General features: G+C 39.1%; 1 protein-coding gene across 2 annotated transcripts; it reads left to right on the top strand.

Moving 5' to 3' along the window:
• Window positions 1-15,481: 15,481 nt before the first annotated feature.
• On the top strand, window positions 15,482-25,126 carry nudt12 (nudix (nucleoside diphosphate linked moiety X)-type motif 12). 2 transcript variants are annotated; one of them, XM_028805315.2, is made up of 7 exons: window positions 15,482-15,548; window positions 17,289-17,504; window positions 18,758-19,326; window positions 21,060-21,227; window positions 21,662-21,775; window positions 22,882-23,081; window positions 24,727-25,126. In XM_028805315.2, the coding sequence occupies exons 2-7, from the start codon at window positions 17,317-17,319 to the stop codon at window positions 24,832-24,834; spliced, it is 1,347 nt and encodes a 448-aa protein (XP_028661148.1). In that variant the 5' UTR covers window positions 15,482-15,548; window positions 17,289-17,316; the 3' UTR covers window positions 24,835-25,126. The 2 variants fall into 2 exon arrangements, with proteins under 2 accessions (XP_028661148.1, XP_028661149.1); XM_028805316.2 differs by having other exon boundaries at window positions 15,503-15,743.
• The last annotated feature ends 1,190 nt before the right edge of the window (window positions 25,127-26,316 follow it).

The following is a 26,316-nucleotide window of genomic DNA, read 5'->3' as shown; positions in this document are numbered from 1 at the left end:
ATATATATATATATATATATATAATGCTAAGGGTTGTCTTTGTACCCTCCAAAACCTTGTTCACCCCTGAGCTTTGAAGCTTGATCTCAGTCTCAGTCGAGAGCTTATACTCATACCTGTGAATTGGTCAGATAGGCCACCATGGCCATGGAATTCTCCTTCGGAGCCTTCTCATAGCAGGTTGTGACTTGGTTGCACACCTCATGACAACCAATGGTGCAGAAGCACAGTGTGGAAAACAACCAGGGACAACTCTGTGAAGCATCTGATACTGATATTAATTGACAAAATGATCTGGCTGAAAGAACAATGGTGATAAGCAACTCTGTAATAGAAACGTGCAATGACTGACAAAATGCCATGGCAGAACAAACAGTGTTGATGAACAACTCTATAATAGGAAAGTGCAGTGGCCAACACAGTGGCATAGCAAAAACAAAAGCAGCACTGGACCGGAGGTCTGCATGCTTCCATGGTATAACAAATGTGTTTTAAGACGTTCCAGGTAAGGAAGACAGAAGTTTCAAGTTAAGGCAGCTATACTTACTAATCATGGCAAATGTTGCATGTGAATTAGACATGCAAGCAAGAATTTCACTGTACTCTGTACATGCGACAGTACCCTATCAACCTATAAGTTCTGTATAAAGATGAATATGAACAGACAGGAAGTCAAGTAAAGAGAGGGTAGTAAGACTCAAAAACGATTATCAATAAAAGGCCAAAACTGTGAATGCTCTAATATCAGATCTGTGCTTGGTTTCATATTCCCTTAAATTAACCCTTTATTTGCTTTGTTCCTGTGCTGCAGGTTTGACCACTGTTTATCAGATGTGGCAGATGGTCGGTGCCCTTGCCTGGCCGGGACGCCCCTGTGATGGAAGGACCAGGGGAGACAGCATTTGCGAGGCACCACCTCCCCTGGGAAGCTAGAGGGCAGCCCTCCCACAGGGCACGCTGACAGTTTAGTGCAGCCCTGTTGGGTTCCATGGGGGCTGTTAGGGGGAGCTGCAGAGTCTTTTCTTGAACTTCCATCACACCTGAGAGTGATACCAGGTAACACTAATGAACCACCTGGAGCACTCCCAGGAGCAACATAAAAGGGCCAAAAGGGGCCGCCTCCCTTCATTCAGAGAGCCAGAGTTGGGAGGAGGTGGATGAAGCTGGTGTGGTGTGGTGTGGTGTGGTGTGGTGTGGTGTGGTGTGGTGTGGTGTGGTGTAGTGTGGTATGGTGTGGTGTGGTGTGGTGTGGTGTGGTGTGGAGTGGAGTGGAGTGGAGTGGTGTGAGAAGAAGAAGGAGAAGGAGAAAGAAAGGCTTCTGGACTGGACTGCATATTTGTACTTTGGTGCTTTTGTGCTTTGCTTTGTAGTGGGGAGCGAAGTAAAAGAGCTGCTCCATTTAAATAAACCGTGTGCTGCGTGGCAAACAGCACATCATTGTCATCATTTAACTCAGTTGGAATCCCAGCCAATTTTACTGAATCAGCCCGCAATCTAGGAGTTATCTTTGACTCTAGCATGTCATTTAAAGCGCATATAACAAAGTTGTCCAAAACATTTTTCTTCCATCTTAAAAATGTTAGGAAATTAAGGCGCTTTTTAAATAAACAGGATTCTGAGAAACTAATTCATGCATTTATCTCTAGTAGGATTGACTACTGCAATGCGGTGTTCACTGGATGTTCAAACTGTTCTTTATACAGCCTCCAGTTAATCCAAAATGCGGCTGCAAGAATTATTACAAGAACAAGAAAATACGAACACATAACTCCAATTCTTAAATCCTTACACTGGCTCCCGGTTAAGTTTAGGGCAGATTTCAAAATCCTTCTTTTAACATATAAAGCATTAAATGGTCGAGGTCCGGCTTACTTGTCTGAACTTATCATGACTTACAAACCTGAGCGCACATTAAGATCTCAAGATGCCAGTCTGCTTATGATTCCAAGGATTAATAAAATAATGGTGGGAGGTCGAGCTTTTAGTTACAGGGCCCCTAAACTGTGGAATGGTCTGCCTGCCACTATAAGAGATGCCCCTTCGGTCTCAGCTTTTAAATCCCGGCTGAAGACTCACTACTTCAGTTTAGCATATCCTGACTAGAGCTGCTGATTAACTGTACAGACTGCATCTCTGTTGTTAGTCATTAGCACTTAAACATAAGTAACATGATAGTTAGAATTGTATAATAACCCTCACTTATTCTGTTTTTCTTCTCGGTACTCAAATGTGGCACTTGGTGCCATGGCCCACCTGCCAAGTTGTTTTGCCTGCCTAAGGAAAAGTCATCCCAGATGGAGGATCGCAGGAATCATGGGAAAGAGGGGTCCTTTCATCGGATTGGCTGGGCCAGCACTGTTTCAGCCGTGGAATGGCCAAATGGGGGAGGCAGCTTGAAGGATGAGGTCTCCAGGACTCTACACAAATCCAAATGTTATTATGGGATATATCATCTACTGTTAAATTCTGCTCTGTACTTCTAAAATTTATATTTTTTATTTCTTACTATATTGAGGAATTGTTCTGTTCTGTGTACTGCATTGTATTGTATTGACCCCCTTCTTTTGACACCCACTGCACGCCCAACCTACCTGGAAAGGGGTCTCTCTTTGAACTGCCTTTCCCAAGGTTTCTTCCATTTTTTCCCTACAAGGTTTTTTTTGGGGAGTTTTTCCTTGTCTTCTTAGAGAGTCAAGGCTGGGGGGCTGTCAAGAGGCAGGGCCTGTTAAAGCCCATTGCGGCACTTCTTGTGTGATTTTGGGCTATACAAAAATAAACTGTATTGTAACTGTATTGTATAAACTCGTGTCCTGCCTGTCTGTGTTGGGTTAGGGCAGCTGTATGTGCCCTTAGGCTTCACACAGGCATCAACTCAAATTAATATCTTGTAATTATGGTAAAGCAGTTTAATTTTTTTCTGGCAAAAGGTCTGTACTTCAATCGTTCTTTAATTAAGAACGTATCCAATTTTTAAGGACATTATGTTAAAGTAACAGCTAATATTGCCTTTATGTATTCCTTGAATAAATTACGAAAAAAATAATCTAGCTCGTCTATTAAAATACTGCATTTGATTCAGTTGAAAATATTTACTCTTTTCTTGTAACCGGTACCCATTAAAGTCCTGGCCTTTCACTAACCATGCTACTGCTTTTCCTTCTTACAAAATAGACCAACATTTTTCTGTATATTTGTAATTATCACAAATGCAGTATACTACATGCCAAATTAAAAGCGATAACTTAAAAAAAAAAATTGGCTAGATATTCATCAGTACCTTCTTAATTAGTGGTTAATTGCAAGATATACCTATACACAAAACAAATGCGTTCTTATTTATTTTTACCATGAATTACTCCTGAAAAATTATGCTTTAGTTATGAAAGTATGTGAAGGAAAACTTATCCTGCTACAGCTCAGCATGAAGCCTCCTGTTACACCCCAGGGGACAAAAAATGAGCACTCTGCACAGTGGGTAACCATTAATGGATTTTTCTGCACATTGTATAAAAAAATGTTATATAAATACATATTTAGAAAATAAGGATTTGTTTGCCACAGTAATGGAATTTTTTTGCGGTTTAAGTTTTTAATTCATGTTGCTCAGTCCATTCTTTTAAAATGCTGAATGCACAGGGCGATACTGCCGAAGAGGATAAATTGAAAAGATTATTTATCAGATTTTGAGATGGCTTCTGATTTTTTTCACATCAATTCGAGAATTACTGATCTGTTTAGAAATAACTGTAAAACAGTGCTTAACACTATGATTATATGCTATTAAAACAAAAGGAATCTTATTTATTTTAAATCCTATTTGGTGAGCTCATAGAAGTGAAATACGTATGACTTTCCAAAAACACTTGTTGGTAATTGTTCTTATTGTTAAACTAATACTGTATAATAATCAGGAAAACGTAAAATATTTCTATCCACCAATTTTCTTACCCACAATATCTCATTTAGGAGTACAGTGATCCCTCGCTATATCGCGCTTCGCCTTTCGCGGCTTCACTCCATCGCGGATTTTATATGTAAGCATATTTAAATATATATCGCGGATTTTTCGCTGCTTCGCGGGTTTCTGCGGACAATGGGTCTTTTAATTTCTGGTACATGCTTCCTCAGTTGGTTTGCCCAGTTGATTTCATACAAGGGACGCTATTGGCAGATGGCTGAGAAGCTACCCAGCTTACTTCTCTCTCTCTCTCTCTCTCTCTCTCTCTCTCTCTCTTGCGCTGACGTAGGGGGGTGTGAGCAGGGGGGCTGTGTGCAGCTGCTTCCTGTAGGACATGCTGCACGGTGCTTCGCATATTTAAAAGCTCAAAGGGCACGTATTGATTTTTGACTTTTTCTGTGGCTCTCTCTCTTCCTGCTCCTGACAGAGGGGGTGTGAGCTGCCGCCTTCAACAGCTTTGTACCGGCGGTGCTTCGCATACTTAAAAGCCAAAAAGCCCTATTGATTTTTTTTTTGACTGCTTGCTTTGCACTCCTTTGAAAAGGAAGATATGTTTGCATTCTTTTAATTGTGAGACAGAACTGTCATCTCTGTCTTGTCATGGAGCACAGTTTAAACTTTTGAAAAAGAGACAAATGTTTGTTTGCAGTGTTTGAATAACGTTCCTGTCTCTCTACAACCTCCTGTGTTTCTGCGCAAATCTGTGACCCAAGCATGACAATATAAAAATAACCATATAAACATATGGTTTCTACTTCGCGGATTTTCCTATTTCGCGGGTGGCTCTGGAACGCAACCCCCGCGATGGAGGAGGGATTACTGTACTGGAAATAAATCCATCACAAGGCAGGAACCAGTAATGGATAAGATTGCAGTTTATTGGAAAACCAATGTAGCTACATTCATGCTGGATCAATTAAAAGACCATTGAGGAAGGAGGAAACCTAAGGCCTCAGCGGAAACTCACATGCACACTACAGACAGAAGGCCCCATACTCGAGAGCTGTGTCATAAAAGCAACATCATGGCATTCTTGTAAACACTTGCACTTTTATTTCAGAATCTGTATACATCATTGTTTGATCTCCAACTGGTAAAGAATTCAATATCACCTTTTGCTGAAAGCAGTTATTTCAGGTGAAAATAAAATCATTTAGTTTGAGAATAAAGAAATATCAAGCTGAAACAGCAGTTACAATTGTCTGGAAAATTCTCCTAACCACTAATTCTGCTCCTTTCCTACATTATATTAATAAGATAACAAAATATTCTCTAACCCATTTAATCCAGTTTGTTCTGCCAACTAGTTAAATGCAAGAAATATCTGAAGGATCCTGGCAGGAAATTCTTTGGGTTTTTCATGGCGGCAAATTGAGATTTTCACTTAATATTTACTTACTGCTGTCTGAGGTTTTGTCTTATTTTTTAAAATTAATTGTAGTAATTGTTTTGATTTGTCATTGCCAAGTTGTTTTCATTCTCTTTCTCTTTTGGTGTTTGTGGTGGCACTTTGGCTGTCGGGAATGGATTTTTCACCACATACAGTACAATGGAATCAATTTCTAGTCTTCAAAGGTCTGAATAAATCTGTTATTGTTCGCCAAAGGAGTCATTTTCAGAATGCAGCTAACCAATGACATTTAGAATTTGGACCTGTTACTTGGCTGCACCAGAAGAAGCCAGTCAGCTTTAGACTCATGTCTGCATAGGACACATTCATCGTGGATGTGTTGAGAAACACCATACTTTTGTTCCTTTTCTTTCAGTGAAAGATCTGCAGATTAAATAGGGTTCACATCTGGTGTTCCAACCCTTTATATTTGTCAGGTGCTTCTCTTAAAATATATATATATATATATATATATATATATCTATATATATATATATATATATATATATATATATATATATATATATACATATATACACCACCCTGGTTGGTATGGGGACCATGGGAACAGATCATGGAAGCTCAACCCTATAGGGGCCAGTGGTCACCGCCAGGGGGCGCCCATATGCCTAAAGAGCCCTGGTTGTCAGCACTTCCGCCACACCCAGAGGTGCTGGCGGAAGGAATACCAGGGACACTCGGAATGCTTCCAGGTGCTCAGCCGGCACTTCCACCACACCAGGAAGTGCCGGCAGAAGTTCATCGGTAGGCACCTGGAGCACGTCCGGGTAAGCATAAAAGGGCCTGTCTCAATCCATTAGATAGCTGGAGTTGGGTGGAAGAGGACGGGGCTCAGAGGAGAGGAATGGAGGCAGTCAGGGGGAGAGAGGCATTATTGGAAAATCCTGGACTGAGGGTGATTGGTGCAGGGGCACTGGGTTGTGTGTACACTTTAAATAATAGAAAATATGAATAAATGTGTGCTTGGGTGTAAACCATCGGCGTCTGCCTGTCTGTGTCCGGGCTGCTTTCCACAATATATATATATATAATTGTCCCAGATGGATGGGGACCCTACCCAGCCGGGACGCCTGGATGGTCCCCGTGATGGACAATACCTCCCCTGGGCCACGAGGGGGCAGCCGCCCGGGTCTGCTTATGGGCCACTGGACCGGAGCTGGGACACTCATCCCTACCGGAGGATGTGGCCACCACCAGGGGGCGCCCAGACAGCTGTGAGGTCCTGGATGGCAGCACTTCCACCACACCAGGAAGTGCTGCCAGAAGAATTCCCAGGGGCACCCGGAGTGCTTCCGGGGGCTCTCTTGACACTTCCACCACACCAGGAAGTGTTGTCAGGGGGAGCACCTGGAGCTCATCCGGGTCGGTATATAAGGGACCGCCTCCCTCCAGAAGCAGAGCCAGAGTTGGGAGGAAGGAGACAAAGCTTGTGAGGAGGGGAGAGGAGGTCATTGTAAAGAGAAAGAGAAAGAGAAAGAGAGAAAGGAAGAGAGTTGGTGGATGAAGGCATTGTGGTGCTGAAAGGAAAAATAAAGAAGTGTGTTTTGGACATTCTGGTGTCTGTCTGTCTGTGTCCGGGGGTATGCTTTCCACAATATATATATATATATATATATATACACACATTGTCATAGAAAATAAATGATAACCACAAATAAAAACATTTCAGCCATAAGGCAAAGCTCTCAATTTACCAGTCGATCTATGTTCCTACCCTCACCTATGGTCATGAGCTATGGGTAGTGACCGAAAGAACGAGACTGTGAATACAAGCGGCTGAAATGAGTTTCCTCCACAGGGTGTTTGGGCTCTCCCTTAAAGATAGGGTGAGAAGCTCAGTCATCTGGGAGGGGCTCAGAGTAGAGCCGCTGCTCCTCCGCATCGAGAGGAGTCAGATGAGGTGGCTCGGGCATGTGATCAGGATGCCTCCCTGGTGAGGCATTCCGGGCACGTCCAACCGGGAGGAGGCCTCGGGGAACACCCAGGACACACTGGAGGGACTATGTCTCACGGCTGGCCTGGGAACGCCTTGGGATTATCCCGGAAGAGCTAGAAGAAGTGGCTGGAGAGAGGGAAGTCTGGGCATCTCTGCTCAAGCTGCTGCCCCTGCGACCCAACCTCGGATAAGCGGAAGAGGATGGATGGATGGATGGATGGACAAATAAAAACACAGTTGGGGAATGACCCCCTATAATGTCCAGTAGACGTAATGAAAAAAAGCAATTGAAAATGATCAAAACAAAAGTATTTGACAGTATATATCAGGAATATGGCAATATTTATACAAAAACATGGCTGACAGAAGTGATGTGGCAGGAGATGATGTCAGAACTGTTGGACAGAAGTGACATCATCATTGGGAGACCGTAAGTGATGTTATTGTGGTTGCGACGGAAGTGACATCATCACCGGGAGACCGGAAAATACATTATCATCAGGAGACGGAAGTGACATCATCATCTGGAGTTGGGAGAGGAAGTGATGTTGGGTGGCCATTTTGTGAATCCGGAAGCTGTGATGGTAAGTGAATGGGGTTATTTTTCTTCTTTGGATCTGATGAAAAAGAGAGAGAGAGTCATTAGTACCATAAATCAACCCTTTATCTTGCGATGTTTCAATCACCTTAGGGCTTGTTGACTGCCTCCTAAGCGTACGTGTATATGGGCCCGGCCAGGACACCGATGCTATGGAGGGACTGGGGGAGCCAGTGTGGACAGAACACTACCTCCCCCGAAACACTAGATGGCAGTCCCTCTGGGTGGCAGCCATACCTCGGACTCCTGCAGGGCTTCATGGGAGATGGGAGTCCGATACAGCCCTGTTGGGATCCAGGGGCGATGCAGCTGTTTCTGAGCCTGTGTGGGCGGTACTTCTGCCACACCCGGAAGTGCTGCCAGAAGTAGGGCAACGAACACCTGAAGCACTTCCGGGGGCCTTATATAAGGGACCAGTGAACAGTACTTGGAGAGCCAGAGTTGGGTGGAAGGTGGATGAAGCTTGCCGATGAGGAGTGGAGGAGAAAGAGAAGAGGATTTATTGTACTGTGTACTTTTCTTTTGGTGAGACTGAGTTGTGCCTGTGGGAAACGGGGAAGGCGTTTCCCACGTGGTAAATAAAAAATAATAAAAACATCTGCATGTTCTCCCCATGTCTACATGGGTTTCCTCCAGGTGCTCCGGTTTCCTCCCACAGTTCAAAGACATGTAAGTTAGGTGCACTGGTGATCCGAAATTGTCCCTAGTGTGTGCTTGGTGTGTGGGTGTGTGTGCCCTGCAGTGGGCTAGCGCTCTGCCCAGGGTTTGTTTCCTGCCTTGCGCTCTGTGTTGGCTGGGATTAGCTCCAGCAGACCCCCATGACCCTGTAGTTAGGCTATAGCGGGTTGGATAATGGATGGATGGATGTATATACATGTTTTGTGTGTTGTGTGTGTGTGCACATTGTAGTCTGCAGGGGCCTCATCAGCTCCCCAGACCCAATACAAACAGACAAAAGTCATAAGTCCAGCACAAACACAGGCTTTTGTTCAGTGGGAAATGATTCCCAAATCATTTTCCTCAGCACAGTCACCGTACAAAGCACAATAAAGCACATAGCAATGCCTTTCTCTTCTTTACTTTGTCTTTCATTCTGTCTGTGTCTCTCCTGTCTCCACGCAGAAGTGGAGACAGCAAGCTTTGTCCTCCACCTCCTGACTCTGGCTACTGGAGCAGTGGCAGCAGGCTTTTTTTTTTATCTTATCCAGGAGTACTGCCAGTTCCACTGCAGTTCCGAGTGAGACAGAAGCTCAACATAGTAGGGCTCCACAGTCACTGTAGCACCCCCTGGTGACACCCACAGAATCCAACAGGGCTGTGCCGAACTCTAACTCCCACGAAGCCCTGTGGGAATCTGAGGCACCACTGCAGGTGGGCTGCCATCTAGCACTCTGGGGGAGATACTGCCCTGTGTATGTTCTCTCCCTGGTCCTTCCATTAAGAAGGCATCCCAGCTGGACATGAGCACCAGCTGTCCACCACAATATATATGTAAAGTATATATAATTCATTATCTTTGATTCTTTACCTGTGGGCATTGAATTCATGATAACACATAACACTTGAAACTACGATAGCCAGCAAATAGAAAATGTTTTTTTGAACATGCTATGTTTTTCAGCAGCAGACAGACCCTGAAATTATCAAAAGTTTCTATTCTGCAAAGAGCATTGTAAAAATGGGTTGCAGATTAGATGTCTTGTTTAAGACTGATATGTCTGCCTTTCTAACAGTTTTACTATGTACCATTTAGATTAAGAAACTCAAACTCAGAATTATGTGCATTGTATTGGCACTCCTACTTTGCAATACATCCTGGGACAGTCTCTCATCTGAATTCAGATCTTCAGCATTTGTGCATCGTCACCATGTTCAAAATTTTCATGTGGATATAATTCTAGAATTGCACATTTTGCCCACTAATGTCAACTATCGCTGCAGTAAACAGTATGTGGTTGTGGCTTTCTCTTCTTCTTGTTTTGAAAGTGTTCATTTTCTCTCTTAAATGTAACATGCAGATTTATGATTGATGATTTGAGCAATGATGACCTGGGTTTGCTTTGTTACTTGAAGAAAGAGCTAGGGAGTCATAAGTTGTCTTGAGTATCAGCGTATGCTGCAGTGAATCTGCTGTTAGACACATCTCCCCTTCTTAAGGCAGGCACTCTCCTCATTCTGCACTTTCTTTATTCATATTTACTCCAGACCACAGTTTAATTGATTCTTTCAGATGATGCATCACTCAGTCAGATAATTCTAATTTTTTATCCTTATCACAAATTGTAGTCACTTAATAATTTAATTTTCATTTGTCCTTAATATTAGATGCCTGCCCTGTGTTGGCTGGGATTGGCTCCAGCAGACCCCTGTGACCCTGTGTTCGGATTCAGCGGGTTGGAAAATGGATGGATGGATGGATGGTTAATGTCATGTTCTAAGAAAGTGTATGTTACTATAAGTAATGCTGTGGTTTGATTATTATTGGATGTGATTGGAAATAAATCAAGATGTCAGAATGGTGTGAGAAGCAACATGTACTGTATGAGACTGATTCAATTCAGAATACTGTACCTAATTCATGCATTAAGGTAATATCAAACAGTTAGCTTCTGTCTTTTTCTGATTACAGATTTTGATACTTGTAGTTGCACCAACCATTTCTCACACCCCATGACCCAAGGTGCAGATTCAACGCCTCCTTTCTGCACTCTTTTGGAAAATACAGTACTTGTCATTTGAGACAAGCTTCTTGTTTTCATTCTAGGCTCTGTAGACAATGCTTGCGCTATTTGGGAGTCAATTAAGGTCTTTATTTAAGGTTCTTTACTATTTCCTTCACTGTGTATGCTCCAAGCTCCCAAGAACTGTGGAGTTAGAACCCCAGCTTGCATCCTAGGAAAGGGTGCACCACTGTTTTTGGATTTAAAATATGCTTAGAAATAAAAATATGCTGTGGAGAAATGAGATGAATTAAATGATTGAACAAAATTGCAATTGTCTTCTGAAACTTTCCTTTGTTAAAGTTGTATTGTTCTTGTTTCCCCTTTGCTGTCCATTTGTAATATTTCGTATAATGATACTTGTATATTATAATGTCATTTAAGGATGAGTTTAAATTGGTTGATTAAAAAGATAGAAGCAGCCTTCTGAAGGTAAGCCATTATAATTAACCACCACAAGATTTTCAGGAATATGATTATTGATAACAAGAGCACCATCTGTGATGGAGAGGGGAAGAATTGGCTGGAGTAGGCCAGTGTTTGTTTTCTGACCTAATTGCCAGAGTATTATTTCTTTCTTGTTGATCTGAAATTGGAGAAGATGCTTACATACAGGAATAAAGCAGCTAAACTGGAGGTCGACTTGTGCTCGAGCTGTTTCATTGGTGAATGTTGCATCCCACACTGATGAAGGCGAATTATGGGCTACAGAGTCATAATATGTGGAGGCTTGCAGGCTGATCCTTCTCTGGCATTTCCCTTCCTGAAGAGAGGTCTCCCCACTGTTCCATCCATGGGAAAATTCCCTCTCCATTCAAAGGCCATGCAGTAACAAAGACCAGGCTGAACAAGAGACCGTCAACATACTAAGACAGAGAGCCACTTGGCAATAAGCATATTGGATGGAAGATGAATTACTTATTACAGTAATCCCTCCTCCATCGCGGGGGTTGCGTTCCAGAGCCACCCGCGAAATAAGAAAATCTGCGAAGTAGAAACCATATGTTTATATGGTTATTTTTATATTGTCATGCTTGGGTCACAGATTTGTGCAGAAACACAGGAGGTTGTAGAGAGACAGGAACGTTATTCAAACACTGCAAACAAACATTTGTCTCTTTTTCAAAAGTTTAAATTGTGCTCCATGACAAGACAGAGATGACAGTTCCGTCTCACAATTAAAAGAATGCAAACATATCTTCCTCTTCAAAGGAGTGCGCGTCAGGAGCAGAGCATGTCAGAGAGATAGAGAAAAGCAAACAAATCAATAGGGCTGTTTGGCTTTTAAGTATGCGAAGCACCGCGGCACAAAGCTGTTGAAGGCGGCAGCTCACACCCCCTCCGTCAGGAGCAGACAAAGAGAGAGAGAGACAGACTTTGTTTTTCAATCAAAAATCAATACGTGCCCTTCGAGCTTTTAAGTATGCGAAGCACCGTGCAGCATGTCGCTTCAGGAAGCAGCTGCACAGAAGGTAGCAACGTGAAGATAATCTTTAAGCATTTTTAGACGAGCGTCCGTATCATCTAGGTGTGCGAACAGCCCCCCTGCTCAATCCCCCTACGTCAGGATCAGAGAAAGTCAGCGCAAGAGAGAGAGAGAGAAAAGTTAGTTGGGTAGCTTCTCAGCCATCTGCCAATAGCGTCCCTTGTATGAAATCAACTGGGCAAACCAACTGAGGAAGCATGTACCAGAAATTAAAAGACCCATTGTCCGCAGAAATCCGCGAACCAGCAAAAAATCTGCGATATATATTTAAATATGCTTACATATAAAATCCGCGATGGAGTGAAGCCGCGAAAGGCGAAGCGCGATATAGCGATGGATTACTGTATTAGAATGTATGTATTATTAAGCCATCATTCATTGTACTCTGCTATTTTGGGCATATTCTCTATATATTATCCATCCATCCATCCATTTTCCAACCCGCTGAATCCGAACACAGGGTCACGGGGGTCTGCTAGAGCCAATCCCAGCCAACACAGGGCACAAGGCAGGAACCAATCCCGGGCTACACATTCAATAAATGTGTAGCTTTCTCTCTTGCCTGTTCTGGAACTCTAATTGTGTGGGGTTACAGATGTAAAAGGAAGGAGGAATTATAACTTGAAACTAAAAAAGCAATCAATCCTGACATGTGTGGTAAGAGACTTGGATTTTAGGCATTCTGTTAAGTTCTACATAGTAAAGAGACTGAAAGAGAAAGTAGGGTTAACCCTACGACCCCACCACGACAAAACAACCACATTGTGCTCAATAATGACCATGAACTTCTAATTGCCATTCCCTGAAGTGAGTTTAATAGTCCCTTACTTCAAAGAGTAGAAACTCTAATTAGCTACAAGTAGGACTTTTTGTTATGCATCTGGGGCAAGGCCAATCAGATGACTTGCACTCAGAAATGAGGAAGAATGGCTCTTTTATTTCTACCCTCTTGAATCATAGCAAATCTGACTCAATTTAAAATATGCACAGTTGTGATTAAGAAGACAGGTTACATACAGTGGCATGCAGTGTTAATTGCAAGTCAAGAGGTGTTATGCTTAAGCTCTGTTAAACAGACTAGTGAGGCTTAAATTTCAAATACTCTGTGCAATTTCTGGTTCCCATATTAGAAAAGAACATAAAGGACTTACATAATGTCCAGAGGGAAGCCGCTAAACTAATTCCAAGACTACAGGATATATGATTTGGGGTATGACTGAAGGAGTTGAATTATGTCATCATATGTTAATAGAATTTAAGTGATGGTAAAACAGGAGGGAACTAATAGGACAGATGCCCATTATTACTTTAAAATTAGTTGTTCAACAAGAACACTTTTCAAAAATTGATGCTACTTACTGTAATTGTGAAGTTTGCACAGACATTAGGAAGTATTTATTGCAAAGAAAACTGTACAAAACTACAAGGAATAAGTTTGTTCATTCTTTCCTCTGATCCTTACTTATATATCTCACTACCTTTCCATCTGTGGTTTGCCAACCTCTTTTAAATGATCATGGTCATCTTCTCAGGATTTTCTGGCTAAAATACATTTCACAAGAATAGCAGTTTTGGCTGACAGTAAAGTAGCAAATGTTGAGCAGTCCTTTGTATAGGACTACAGCAGCTCTCTCACCCTAGTTGTATACATCATGGCCTGTATTTGCAGTCCTTCTACCTTCTAGTTGAGTGCGACAGTCTTTTGCTGACACATATTCCAGTGACTTTCAGTCAACAGTTTCACATACAGTATGCACCATGTCTCTTAGCTTTCTGTCATGAAGCTGTACTCCTCCTGGTTTGTGGCTGTGGCATTGTCTGCTGAAGGTAAAACATTTTTCATTTCCTTCTCTTCACACCCTTGTCTCTGCTATACCTCTATTTTCGTCATCAATTCTTCCAAGGTCTATAAATCAGCTGGAATATCACAAAATACCTAAGTGGTCTTCTCGATGCAAATGCCAGATGGAGTGCTCTCTCTTCCCATGAAAAGCAGTTTAAACATGTGATCACCTTGAATTTCATAAGCCCCCCATGTTGAGACAGCATCATTTTGTGGAAACCCTAACAGAGCTTTCTTGTCACTTCTTTCAGCGTCTTGAAAGCATACAGTTGGCTTTTAGTATCTTCAAATGAACAGGCTATTTCCTCCGAGCACCCATATACTTGTCCTCTGTCACACTTTCACTCCAGGGTAACCAAAAAAGCTAGAATTTGGAGACAGTGAGAATGAAGGCAAACTGGTATTTATTTACAGTCAAAGTTGGAGTACTGGTCCAATCTCCAAAAGTCAGCTGCAGCCATTCAAATAAAACGGTTGTTTTCCCACATGCTGTAAACCATATAAACATTGACAAAACACAGTGGTGAGGGGATGGGACACTCTCAGTCTGGTAAAGGGAAATACACAGAAGAGACACTTGCAAAATCCTCACCCCCACAACTGTATTACCTGTACAAACAGTATACAGCAGCCTGACAAAGGAACAGACACTGCATCTTTGACAGAATATTGTAATACACTGGTCTTCTGCAGGTACAACACAAGGGCACATATTTACTTCTCCAGCATTCATGATATCTTGCGCTCCAACTCCTGTTAGGGCCACATCAGACTTTTCTTCTTCTTTTTTCGGTTGCTCCTGTTAAGGGTTGCTACAGCAGATCATCTTTTTCCATATCTTCCTCTCCTCTCCATCTTTTTCTGTTTCACCCATCACCTGCAAGTCCTTTCTCACCACACCCATAAACCTCCTCTTAGGCCTTCCTCTTTTCCTCTTGCCTGGCAGCTCTTTCGTTAACATCCTTTTCCCAGTATACCCAGCATCCCTCCTCTGCACATGTCCAAACCAACGCAAGCTCGCCTCTCTGGCCTTGTCTCCCAACCTTCCAACCTGAGCAGACCCTCTAACGTACTCATTTCTATTCCTGTCCAGATTTGTCACAAGGGCCACATGAGACTCTAAAGAAACAAATCTGCAATTTCCTCACGATCTGCTCTAACCCATATTGTATCGGTTGAACATGTCCTCTCCTACCCTGCATCCTTTACACAAATCCATCACCTCCAGTCTTTCCGCACTTGTTCAGACCTCCACCACTTCATGTCATGTAACCTGTTTAATCGATCCAATGGCATTTTCTGTTGGACAGGAATAAAGCACCCGCGTTCTGGTGTACCTACTCTGAACATCTTTAGCCCCTAATACTGTTACCGTTTTAAGCTGTGGTCCTACGCAGACATCACTCAACTTTCCACTTAGGGAACTGAAACGTAAAAGACGCGTTGTTTCAGCGCCGATCGAGTACTGCCTTTGCGAGAGAATAGAAAACTGCAATTCCCATACTGCTTAGCGAAACGCACTTCGTCATAACGTCAAAGAATCCGGCCTCGTTCTCAATATTGAACTTTGAAACTGTGGACTAAGCTGATATCTCTGTAAATAGTATCCGTAATTAGTTATTTCAAGTTTTTATGTCACATTTTATTTTTCAAAAGTTTCGCCGCATGGTGCATTAGTGAACGTCACTTTATATCGTTTGGAAGAATACAGATTAACCACAGCTAAGAAAAAATGCAAGGGATCAAATGCGTTTTGAAAGCGTAACGCGTGAGAATTTACTTTGTAAAAGGGTCAGTGGTTTAATCCAAGGTTTAAAGAGCCTGCCGTTTGTATTATTCTTGTGTTAGACACCTGCACACGTGTGTATGAAACGTGACAGCTGTCAAGGTGCGCCCAACGCGATCTTTTACTAAAAATGCGCGACGGGAAGCTACCGTTGCAAAATGCTCGATTTTCCATTTAATTTTCGGAGTAAATCGAATAAAGCATTTTCAAATCAATACACGCGTTAAAGTGTTCGTCACTCTATCGCTCATTGTGTTTTTGTTTCTGCGATAGTGTTACGTGCTGATTTCGTTATTTACGAAATTCACGTATCTAGTGACAAGCAGCTTGCATTTACATGATATTATGAAGTAATATTTTTCGTTATTTTTTTGCTTATGATGTATATAGTACAGCATATTTACCCGCTTAAATAAATACGATAATGTAAAGGTTTATTGCGAACGATAGGTTCGTAGGCTTCGAGTTCATGTATTCTTTGCTGTTGCCCGGGGATTTGTACGTGTGGGTTTCTTTCCATATCATAAACGCGTATGTATTTGGTACAATTGATGACTATAACACGATCCAGTCCATGCGACTGACTGTGTGTATATCCTTGTGTGAATGTGTCCAGTGGTGGTCTGGCACGATTGCTTTCCTCATTACACCTAGTGCTGCCAGGATAGGTATTGGCTCCCTCAAACCAGAACTTGTCTAAAAGAGTTACATAATTGATGTATACTTGTTGCATGTTGCATGTTTAACAGATGAAATGAGGTTGTGATGTTATTACTTTAATTATAATAATAATAATAATAATTCATTACATTTATATAGCGCTTTTCTCAGTACTCAAAGCGCTATCCACACATTAATAGGTATTCTAAAGTACTTGTTTAATACACACATTCTATTAATATCAGTTATAAATTAAATAAAAAATAATGGGACAGAACATTCAGAAACTTACTTATTAGGCTGGAATTAGCACTAGACAGATTGCCAGTTCGCCACAGGGCACAAACTTTCACAAAGCCAGTTTATAATTTTCAGTTAAATTAAAATGCATGTCATTGGAAAGCCAGAGGAAACTAAGTGCAGACACAGGGAGAAAACACAGATTTCATGCAGGCAACTGGGCAAAGTGTTCAAACACAGGATGCTGGATGTGATTATTGTCTTATATGTGCGGTGGTCTGTGTATGTGTATATGAATATATTCAGTTTATTGCACTTCTGGTTTTGATAAAAGTGCCTTTGGTAGGTAGTATCTGAGACTTGCATATTTGGATAACTGCTAACTTAATTGGCCTGGTATCTGTAAGTGCAGGATTGTGTGTGAATGAACGTACCTTGTGATTAGTACAAGAGAGCCACTTCGAGGTTTGTTTCCCACCATGCATTTTTGCTAGGATAGATCTAGCAATTCAGAATTCTTACAAAATTAATTTTTGTGTATTTGTACATATCCCTGTATATTTTGTGATTAAAAAGCTTTTCATTTAGATAAAATATGTAGGGTTGTATCTATGTAATATCTTTATATGTTTTGCTTTTTTATGTAACAGCTTCTCAGTTTTACGCCCGGAAAAAGCAATGGCAACAGATATTCAAATAGCCCAGTTTCTTGATGCTGCTGCCAGGGGAGATCTGAACAAATTAACAGCCCTGGTATGTCAATATGATTTTTTGATAAATGAACATGGGGAAAACGGTTGGACTGCATTAATGCATGGTGCACGGAATGGGCATTGCAACATAGTCGAATATCTGTTAGAAACAGGGTAAGGTGTATTTGTTCTTGATCCTATTTTTCTTTACTTGTTTGTTTTCAGTAATGTTTTGGTGTATTTTCCATTAATGTGTGGAAGAAATCAGATTCTATTTTATATAGCACTTTAAATTCTTTAATTATGAACTGAATCACAAAGTGTACAGTACAAATATATGTGATATAAAATATATATTGCTAAAGAATATGGTTATACAATCATATAGTATAACAATACTAGGCTAAGTGACTCATGCATGGTCACAGTGAGTGGCAGTAGCAAGCTATTGTTTTTGACATCTTTTTCTAATTAGTCATTAGGCTGGAATATTTTATTTTTAGACACATTATAAAACCTGCAATCTGTATTATTTTTAATCAAAGCATCTAACATGTAATTTATTTAAATCAATAAAATAGCTTTATTTTTAGTAACCAGTTATTTTTTTTTATTTTAAATTCCTTTATCCACAGATCATCAGGCATATGTAATCAAGTGAAGGTTTGCTGGGGTCATGAAATTATTAATTTCACATATGCTGTATATGATATATAAGATATATATGTGTGTGCATATCTTTAAATTATAAGAAATTATGAGATCATTTTACAGAAGGGTTAATGTACAATGGTTTGACTGCTGTCTCATAGGACCAGGCACTGTCAGTGTGGCATTTGCATGTGCATGGCACCTTAATTTCCTCTCAGAGACCTAAGCATAGTGGGTTAACTGGCAAATCTAAACCTAAAAAGTATAAGTGAGTGTTAGATCAGTTTGAACTGATGCCCCATCCAGAAGATGGCCCTACCTTGCCTTAATATAGCTGGAGCAGATTCAGACAATTTAGAAAATGTATACATAATGTAACATTCAAGTGTGTTCAGGGACTTAGTTAACTGATTTGAAAGTTTGAAAGTTTCACATTTTGTTTAGTTCATCTTGGATTCCATGCCACTAACATTGCAATATAAATAAAATTTATTATTATTATTATTATTACTATGGCTCTCAAGTATTTACATACTTGACTCACCTCATCTAGTGTATATGATATTGATATGAATGTATTTCTTTCCTGTAATGGACATTTGAGGAAGGTGCACACTTTATGCATAAGAAAGTTTTCAGACAGGATAAGTCAAGAAATAAATTCAAAACATAATATAGTTTATTAAGTATATAGAAATTTTTTTAAAAAATCAACCTTTTTAAAAGGATTTCCTGAAGTTATCTATACACATGCTAGTCGTTTTTTTTTTTTCCAGGTGTGACAAGTCTTTAGCCAATGAAGCCGGACAGACAGCCCTTGATATTGCTAAATTTTGGGGACATACTCATATAGTAAATTTGCTGGCCTATTCCAAAATGTGTAGCCCTTCTTCTCCTTCAAGTACTTCTGAAGATCTTGCCTGCTATTTCTCCAGAACATTTTTGGACAAAATGAGTCAAAAGAGGACAGACTCAGAATGGCTTAAATCCAAACAACTTCACCCTTCAACTGTGTACATAGTATTTTCTGATTTAAGTCCATTAGTCACTCCAGTTGCAGATGAACATGATCCAGAGAAACATCTCATTAAACTTTGTAGGTTTGGGATAGAGGATGTTAAAGAACTTCTGGCAAATCCAGAAACAGTTTTGATTTTTCTTGGGGCTGAAAGTAAACCTCCACAAGAATATCTGAAGGGAAATAATATTTTTGATGAACAGATTGTGTGGTTTGCTCTAAATAGCAGTGATGTATCAATAGAAAAGTTCAGATCTAAATTTGCAGAGTGCTACTTTGTTGTGTCAGCAATGCCTGGACTTCTGCAGCTGGCTGAAGAGGAAGCAGGTTAGTAAATGTTTTTCTTATTTTGAATGGTGATTTGATTAGTTAGATAATGACATAATTAACAGAAAATTCATATTCAGGAAATATTACATCACTTCAGATTATACAGTATGTAGAACTGTTGGTGGAGCTAACCAGTGTTTTATTCCCATGTTGTTAACATGTACAGTACCATGACAAAGTACCTACAGAAATTTTCAGATGACTCCTCCATCATTGCTGCAGTACTAATGCAGATGAGTCAGAGTACAGGAAGTTTGTGGAGGACTTTGTCTTGTGGTGCAGGAAGAACCACCTGCTACTCGACATTAGCAAGACAAAAGAGTTGGTGGTGGACTTTCGGTGTGCTAAAAAGCCTCTGAGTCCAGTCACCATTAAGGGGGAGAACGTGGATTTTCTGTGGAGATACAAGTACCTAGGGTTTCACATAAACAGAAAATTGGACATGTCTGAGAACACAATGACACTGCACAAGAAGGGCCAGAGCAGACTGTACTTCCTGAGGAGACTTGAGTCTTTTGATGTGTGCAGCAGGCTGCTGCGCATGTTATATCACTCTGTAGTAGCCAGTGTATTGTTTTATGTTGTGAAGTTAAAAGATGCACAATACCTAAAGAAACCTATAAGGAGAGCCTGCTCCATCACAGGGCTATCCCTGGACACTCTGGAAGCTGTTGTGGAAAAGAGGATGGTGGCAAAATCAGATATTATCATGAAGAATCTTTTCCATCCCTTCCAGGAGGCACTCTATTGAGGATCTTTTCTGACCCCTGATATCAGGCAATTCAGTGCTTCCTACTGAAGTCCCAGATGAAATGTTTATACTCTTTAAGTTCATTTTGCCGTTATTTGTCCTGTGAGTCTGTATCTTTGTTTTTCTTTTTTTTCATGAATAATGTTTAGCTAATCTAAAACGCCGGACGTCTATGTTTTCTAGGTGGTTCCTTGTCTTACCATATACCTTTAATATTAAGATTGAACAAGGAACTAATACTGTTCTCTCAACTAGCCCTTCTCATCCTTTCGGCTATTCTCTTTTCCCAGCAAATCTTTTTTGTTTCACTTTACAACTTTTATCTTAACGGGCTCTTGTGTTAATTGCCTTTATGAAAGAGATGTAGAGGTAGAATGCTACCAATTAACCTTTAAGCTTTCCTCTCTAGTATGCTACCTTTGGGCAGTAAACACGTTTTAATGAAATTGCAGACTAGCGCGAAGAGCAGTTATGAGGTCACTGCAACTTTTACAGTGTTACATTCAATGTCAACAAAATAGAGCACTAAACTTAATAAACATTGTATGCATGCACACAGTGACCTTTTAGATGTTTTTCATAATGGAATTATACAGTGCAGTAAATGATTAATTATGCAAAGAGTATTTTTCTAGTTCTCGTTTTTGCATGTGAAAATTATTTAGTATTTTCACTCTTTCAGAATTTTTATTGTAATGTCTGACATACTGTATGACATATTAACTATATATGTTAAATATATACCTATATATACTATTTTTACCTGCATTATTATCAATCTTTAATATTGTTTTTTTGTATCAGTATGCTGCTGCTGGAGTATGTGAATTTCCCCTTGGGATTAATAAAGTATCTATCTATCTATCTATCTATCTATCTATCTATCTATCTATCTATCTATCTATCTATCTATCTATCTATCTAAATAATAAGTGCTATACTGTAACAGTTGGTAAATTCAGAATTATGTTTTTCAAAGGTATTGTTGCACAGGCACGGTCAGTTTTTGCATGGCATACTAGATATAGCTTCTGCCCCACATGTGGAAGTGAAACTAAAATTGAAGAAGCTGGATATAAGAGGACCTGTTTGAAAACAGACTGCCCTAGTTTGCGGGGAATTCATAATACATCTTATCCCCGTGTTGGTAAGACCTACTTGTTCTAATTTCTGATTACTAATTTGAAAGTTTATTGTGGGATTGTGGCAGTGTTCTGCAATAAATATATGGTACCATAAAAGAAAAGTATTATTTAAAAACATTGTTTAAAATTCTTTATCTGTACAGTTTAGAGCCATCTTTCTGTGTTTTTCTCACATTAATAGTTTTAAATGTTGCTTTAGTAGTATTAAAAACATTTATATACCGTATATACTCGTGTATAAATTGGGTCTTGAAACCCGAAAAATCGGTCATAAAATCAGACCCCAAATTATACTTGTACTTATATATATATGCAAATATTACCTTGAATAACCTTAAAAGAAGAAATTTGAAAAAATAATTTTGTGAAGTAATGGTTTCATTAGAATTCAGTTAACTTTAGAATACATTTGTGATGTCTACAATATTTATTTTAGATCCAGTAGTAATAATGTTGGTCATTCATCCTGATGGAAATCAGTGTCTTTTGGGACGGCAAAAAAGATTTCCTTCTAAGATGTTTTCTTGTCTTGCAGGGTTTATTGAGCCAGGTATGTATAGTATTTAAATAAATATACTGTATTACAGCTGTATGGAGGAATGTTAAAATTAAACAAATAAATAAATATGCACATAAACATACTATGAGATGTGACAGTAAATAAAAAAAATAGCATGAAATATGAGTGTAAATAAACAAATATGTTGCGGAATATGTTATTTGTTGCTTATTTATTTATGTATTTAATTAATTAATTTTGTGTGTGGTATTCCTCTAAACACAATATGAAATATAGCTTGAATTTAAAACTGCCACTTGCACTCTTCAAAGCTGAAAGGGCGGCTCTAGTGAGTGCTCTGTTTTAATTGGTGAATTGTAGGTACCCCGGACTTAAACCTTCGGCCATTAAATGCCATATTTACAGCAGACAATTCAGATCCTGGTTTCCAATGTTGAATTAGCAGTTTACAGAATTAAAATAGCTACTTTGCACAATCATTCTGGGCAACATTTTCATGTACTTATATCCAATGTGCACAGTCACAACTTTTAAGTGTGCACCTGAGCCATGGGAATACAAATCAAGCAAAGTGCATATATCCATCCTGCGGACGAGTCACCAATCAAAAACAATGCTCGCTACAGCCCACCCTATCAGCTTTGATGAGTGAAAGTGACAGTTTGAAATTCAAACTATATTTCATTTGTGTTTGGAGAAATATAGTTTAAAAAAATCATGGGAATTCATTTTGCAAAATTTACTTGTTAAGATTTAATTTTATTTTTGTTAAGTTTATTTAATTAATTTGATTGGCACACAGTTTGTCACTTCCTGTTTGTGGACCCTTGTTATTTGCATCACCCTCTTCTGACTGTTTTTACCCTTGCTGAAGAATATTTAACATAACGAAACAAGGAACCTAATTCTGCTGGGATATTTTTTACCTCCTCATGACCTTGAAACATATAACTAGATAATAAATAAGAAAAACAGTTCAATCTTAATTATATTTTCATATTTTTTGTAATGACACATTTCTTTTTAGTTTTGTTTTACTTCATAATTTTGTTTACTTTTTCAAATCAAATGTTAGAAGGTATTAGTAATTTTTTAGTGTTTGTTATTACATTATTAGTAGTTTATCTTTTTTTAAGGAGAAACCATTGAGGATGCAGTAAGGAGGGAAGTTGAAGAAGAGAGTGGTATAAAAGTTGGCCATGTTCAATACATTGCCTGTCAGCCATGGCCAATGCCTTCCTCTCTTATGATTGGCTGTCTGGCAATAGCTGTTTCCACAGAAATTAAAGTTGATAAAACAGAAATTGAGGAAGCCCATTGGTTCTCAAGACAGCAAGTAAGTAAACTCCACTCCAGTTTAGTGTGGTCAGAATGAACATCACTATTCAAATGTAATTTGAATCTATATGAAATAATTCTTATTTGAAGGCAACTACTGACATTTGAATTTTTTTGAATACCTAACACTAATTGCAACATTGTGTTACTCCAGATGCATTGTGCTTCAATACTTCTAATTTTGCATCAGCGTTTGTATAATTTTTAGTTGTTATTGTCTTTTGCCATTTATAAAACATTGCATTTTTTTAACAGGTGTACTAACAACAGATTTTAAACACTTGTCCAATGCCCTTAAAGTATTGTTTTGTTCTTGATTCTCTTCCTTTTTGCACTTGAACTCGAGATCCCTTATTTTCTGTTCTTTTTATATTAAATTTTACATTAAAATTGTTAAGCATTAATCATGGCAAACAAAACTTGATATTGTTTCTCATTAAAATGATGGGAAATAAGTGCCATATCTTGATTTTCCTTTTAGTATTATTACAGCTTTAAAATCATTTTAAGGAGCATTTTAATTGCCAAGAAAGCTACCTCAACCAACGCATATCTTTTGGAGGCTGCTGGCTTGACACCTAATTGGTAAAACAAAGGCAAAAAAGATAAATAAGTAATACGGTTACATGTGTTATATTTTTCCTCCATCTGTAAAAGGAAAAAAGAATCCCATTTAGTTGAATGTTATCCTCTCTACAGACTCATCGAATTAAGTTGCTCTGGACAAAATTGATCTACATGATCTACTTTCCAGAAGCTATGCTTCTTGTGATTTGCTTTAAATTTTTGCCATGTATTAGCAAGAAGCAGAATTTTTAAGTTGATGTTAATGAAAATGTTTGCCAAATAAAACATATACGGAGGGAATACTAAAGGAACATCACAATGCAACATTTAGTAACTCCTTTTGTGAAACACAAATAGACACGCCATGCCTCAACTTTGCGAAGGAGGGTCAGTTCACAAGTCATAAGCATTGCATGCTGTGCAGATGCACCAAATGCAAAAAAAAAATAATAATAATTATTAAGCATACAAAGGCACATTAAATACAAACATACATGTATTAGTGTGTAGAACGGTTACATACTTTGGAATATATTACAGTTATTTTTGTGTGTTCTGATCCTGTATTTGTAAACTTCTACAGCTCTAATGCAATTTATACAAAAATATGTTCTACTACACTCATTTAAGGTTTGTGTATATATACTGTATATAAGGTTAGAAATGATAAATATATTCCTTTCTTGGCAACCTGAAAACACTTTAATACTTAATAATAATAATAAATGAAATTTTGTAGCACCTTTCCCATGCTCAAGGCACTTACAGAATAATAATTGATCATTATATCTCATTTTTTTACTTTACTAAATTTAGCTGGCATTTTGATTAGGTATATATGTAGTGGTCCTCTGCTATCAGTTTTTTTTTTCAGTTTCATGTTTAAACTATTGTTTGAATTGAATTTAGTTTTGTTAAGTTTGACTTGGTTGTATGGAATGTTACATGCTTTAAATAATTCAATAAAAGTTTAAAAAAAAACTATTGGCTAGCTCAGTTTTTAGAGGTTTGTTATATATTATTGCACTTATACAAGAAAATCTTTATTCAGTAACAACTCACCTTGCATTTTGCAGGTTGCAGAAGTTCTCAGCAACAGCGACAGTTCCTTCTTTGTACCGCCTCAACAAGCTATTGCATATCAACTCATAAAACACTGGATAAGCAAGCATTCTAATTTATGAACTTTGCCATCAGAACTCAAACTGATCACACCTGAATCTGGTTTGATTGGTATATAAATCAAATGTACTCTTAATTTGTTCATTTATTTCATAATTTCAATGAAATATTCACATAAAATTTAGAAATATCTTTAATGATTTGAAAGAAAATTTATATTTTAAATAAAATTATTTAATTGTAGTATTAATTATAAGTACTGCTAATTCATTTTATTTTACTAATCAGATTACTATATTTGTATCATCTTAAATGTTCATTATAATAATATTTTTTATATTTTTGTAACTCGTATTGTGTAGCAATTTCCATGTCTCTACATATTTTATTTATTGTTAGTTTTATTTTTTTTAAAGTATTACTTCAAGGGAGTTTTCCAAATTGGCTTACTGACCAATCAAGCAAAAGAGGACTTTCTGTTTAGTCCGGGAAGTAAGCCTTAAAATAGGGCTGGGCGATTAATCGAAAAGTAATCGAAATCAACATTCAGAACCTATAATCGATCAAATTTTTCCAGGTCGATTATTTCGATTACTTTCCCTTTAAAAACACTACCGCGTGTGGAGTCACGTGAACCCGCTCCGTTACGTTAAGTTATTCCACCGACATGTCGAGCATGAAGAGCTTAAACACTGACACAACTGAGCAACAAGAGCAGCTTGTACCAAAGAAAAACGCAGTCTCCGTCATTTGGACACATTTTGGCTTCAGTAAGGATGACATCGAACAAAATGAAGTCAGATGTAGACACTGTAGAAAAACAGTTTCGACGCCCAAAGGTAACACCACCAATTTGTTTCAACACTTGAAGCACAATCACGTTACTGAATATGAACAGTGCATGGCTCAAAAAAAACAAAAAGAGACTGACAAGCGCCCAGCAAAAAGTGCCTCCGCAAAGCAGATGTCGATAACACAAGCGTTCACAAATGCCACACAGTATGAGAAGAGTTCAAGAAGATGGAAAGAAATAACTGACGCTATTTGTTATTACATCGCAAAGGATATGACTCCCTTGGCTACAGTGGAGCGAAGCGGGTTTAAACACCTCGTTAAAACTCTCGACAGAAGATACACTGTGCCATCGCGATCACATTTTTCTAAAACTGCGCTGCCAGACATGTACAAGACATGTTGTAAAAATGTAGCTGCTGAACTGAAAAATGTTCAACACTTTGCAGCCACATCTGATCTCTGGTCAAGTAGGATGATGGACCCATTCTTGAGCCTTACTTTGCACTACATTGACGACGATTGGAAGCTGCGCCAGAGATGCCTTGAGACGGCATATTTTCCAGCCGATCACACGGCAGATATGATTGCGCAAGGTCTGAAAGATAAGTTTTCTGAATGGGATCTCGCGGAAGAAAAACTTTCAGCCATTACGACATACAACGGTGCTAATGTTGTCAAAGCTGCTGCGCTTAATGGATGGTTACGGCAGCAGTGTTTTGGACACCGCCTTCACCTTGCAATTGGTAAGT

This window comes from Erpetoichthys calabaricus, chromosome 7 (genome assembly GCF_900747795.2).
Source record: "Erpetoichthys calabaricus chromosome 7, fErpCal1.3, whole genome shotgun sequence".
NCBI lineage: Eukaryota > Metazoa > Chordata > Cladistia > Polypteriformes > Polypteridae > Erpetoichthys > Erpetoichthys calabaricus.
This window is presented reverse-complemented; position numbering and strand designations above follow the sequence as displayed.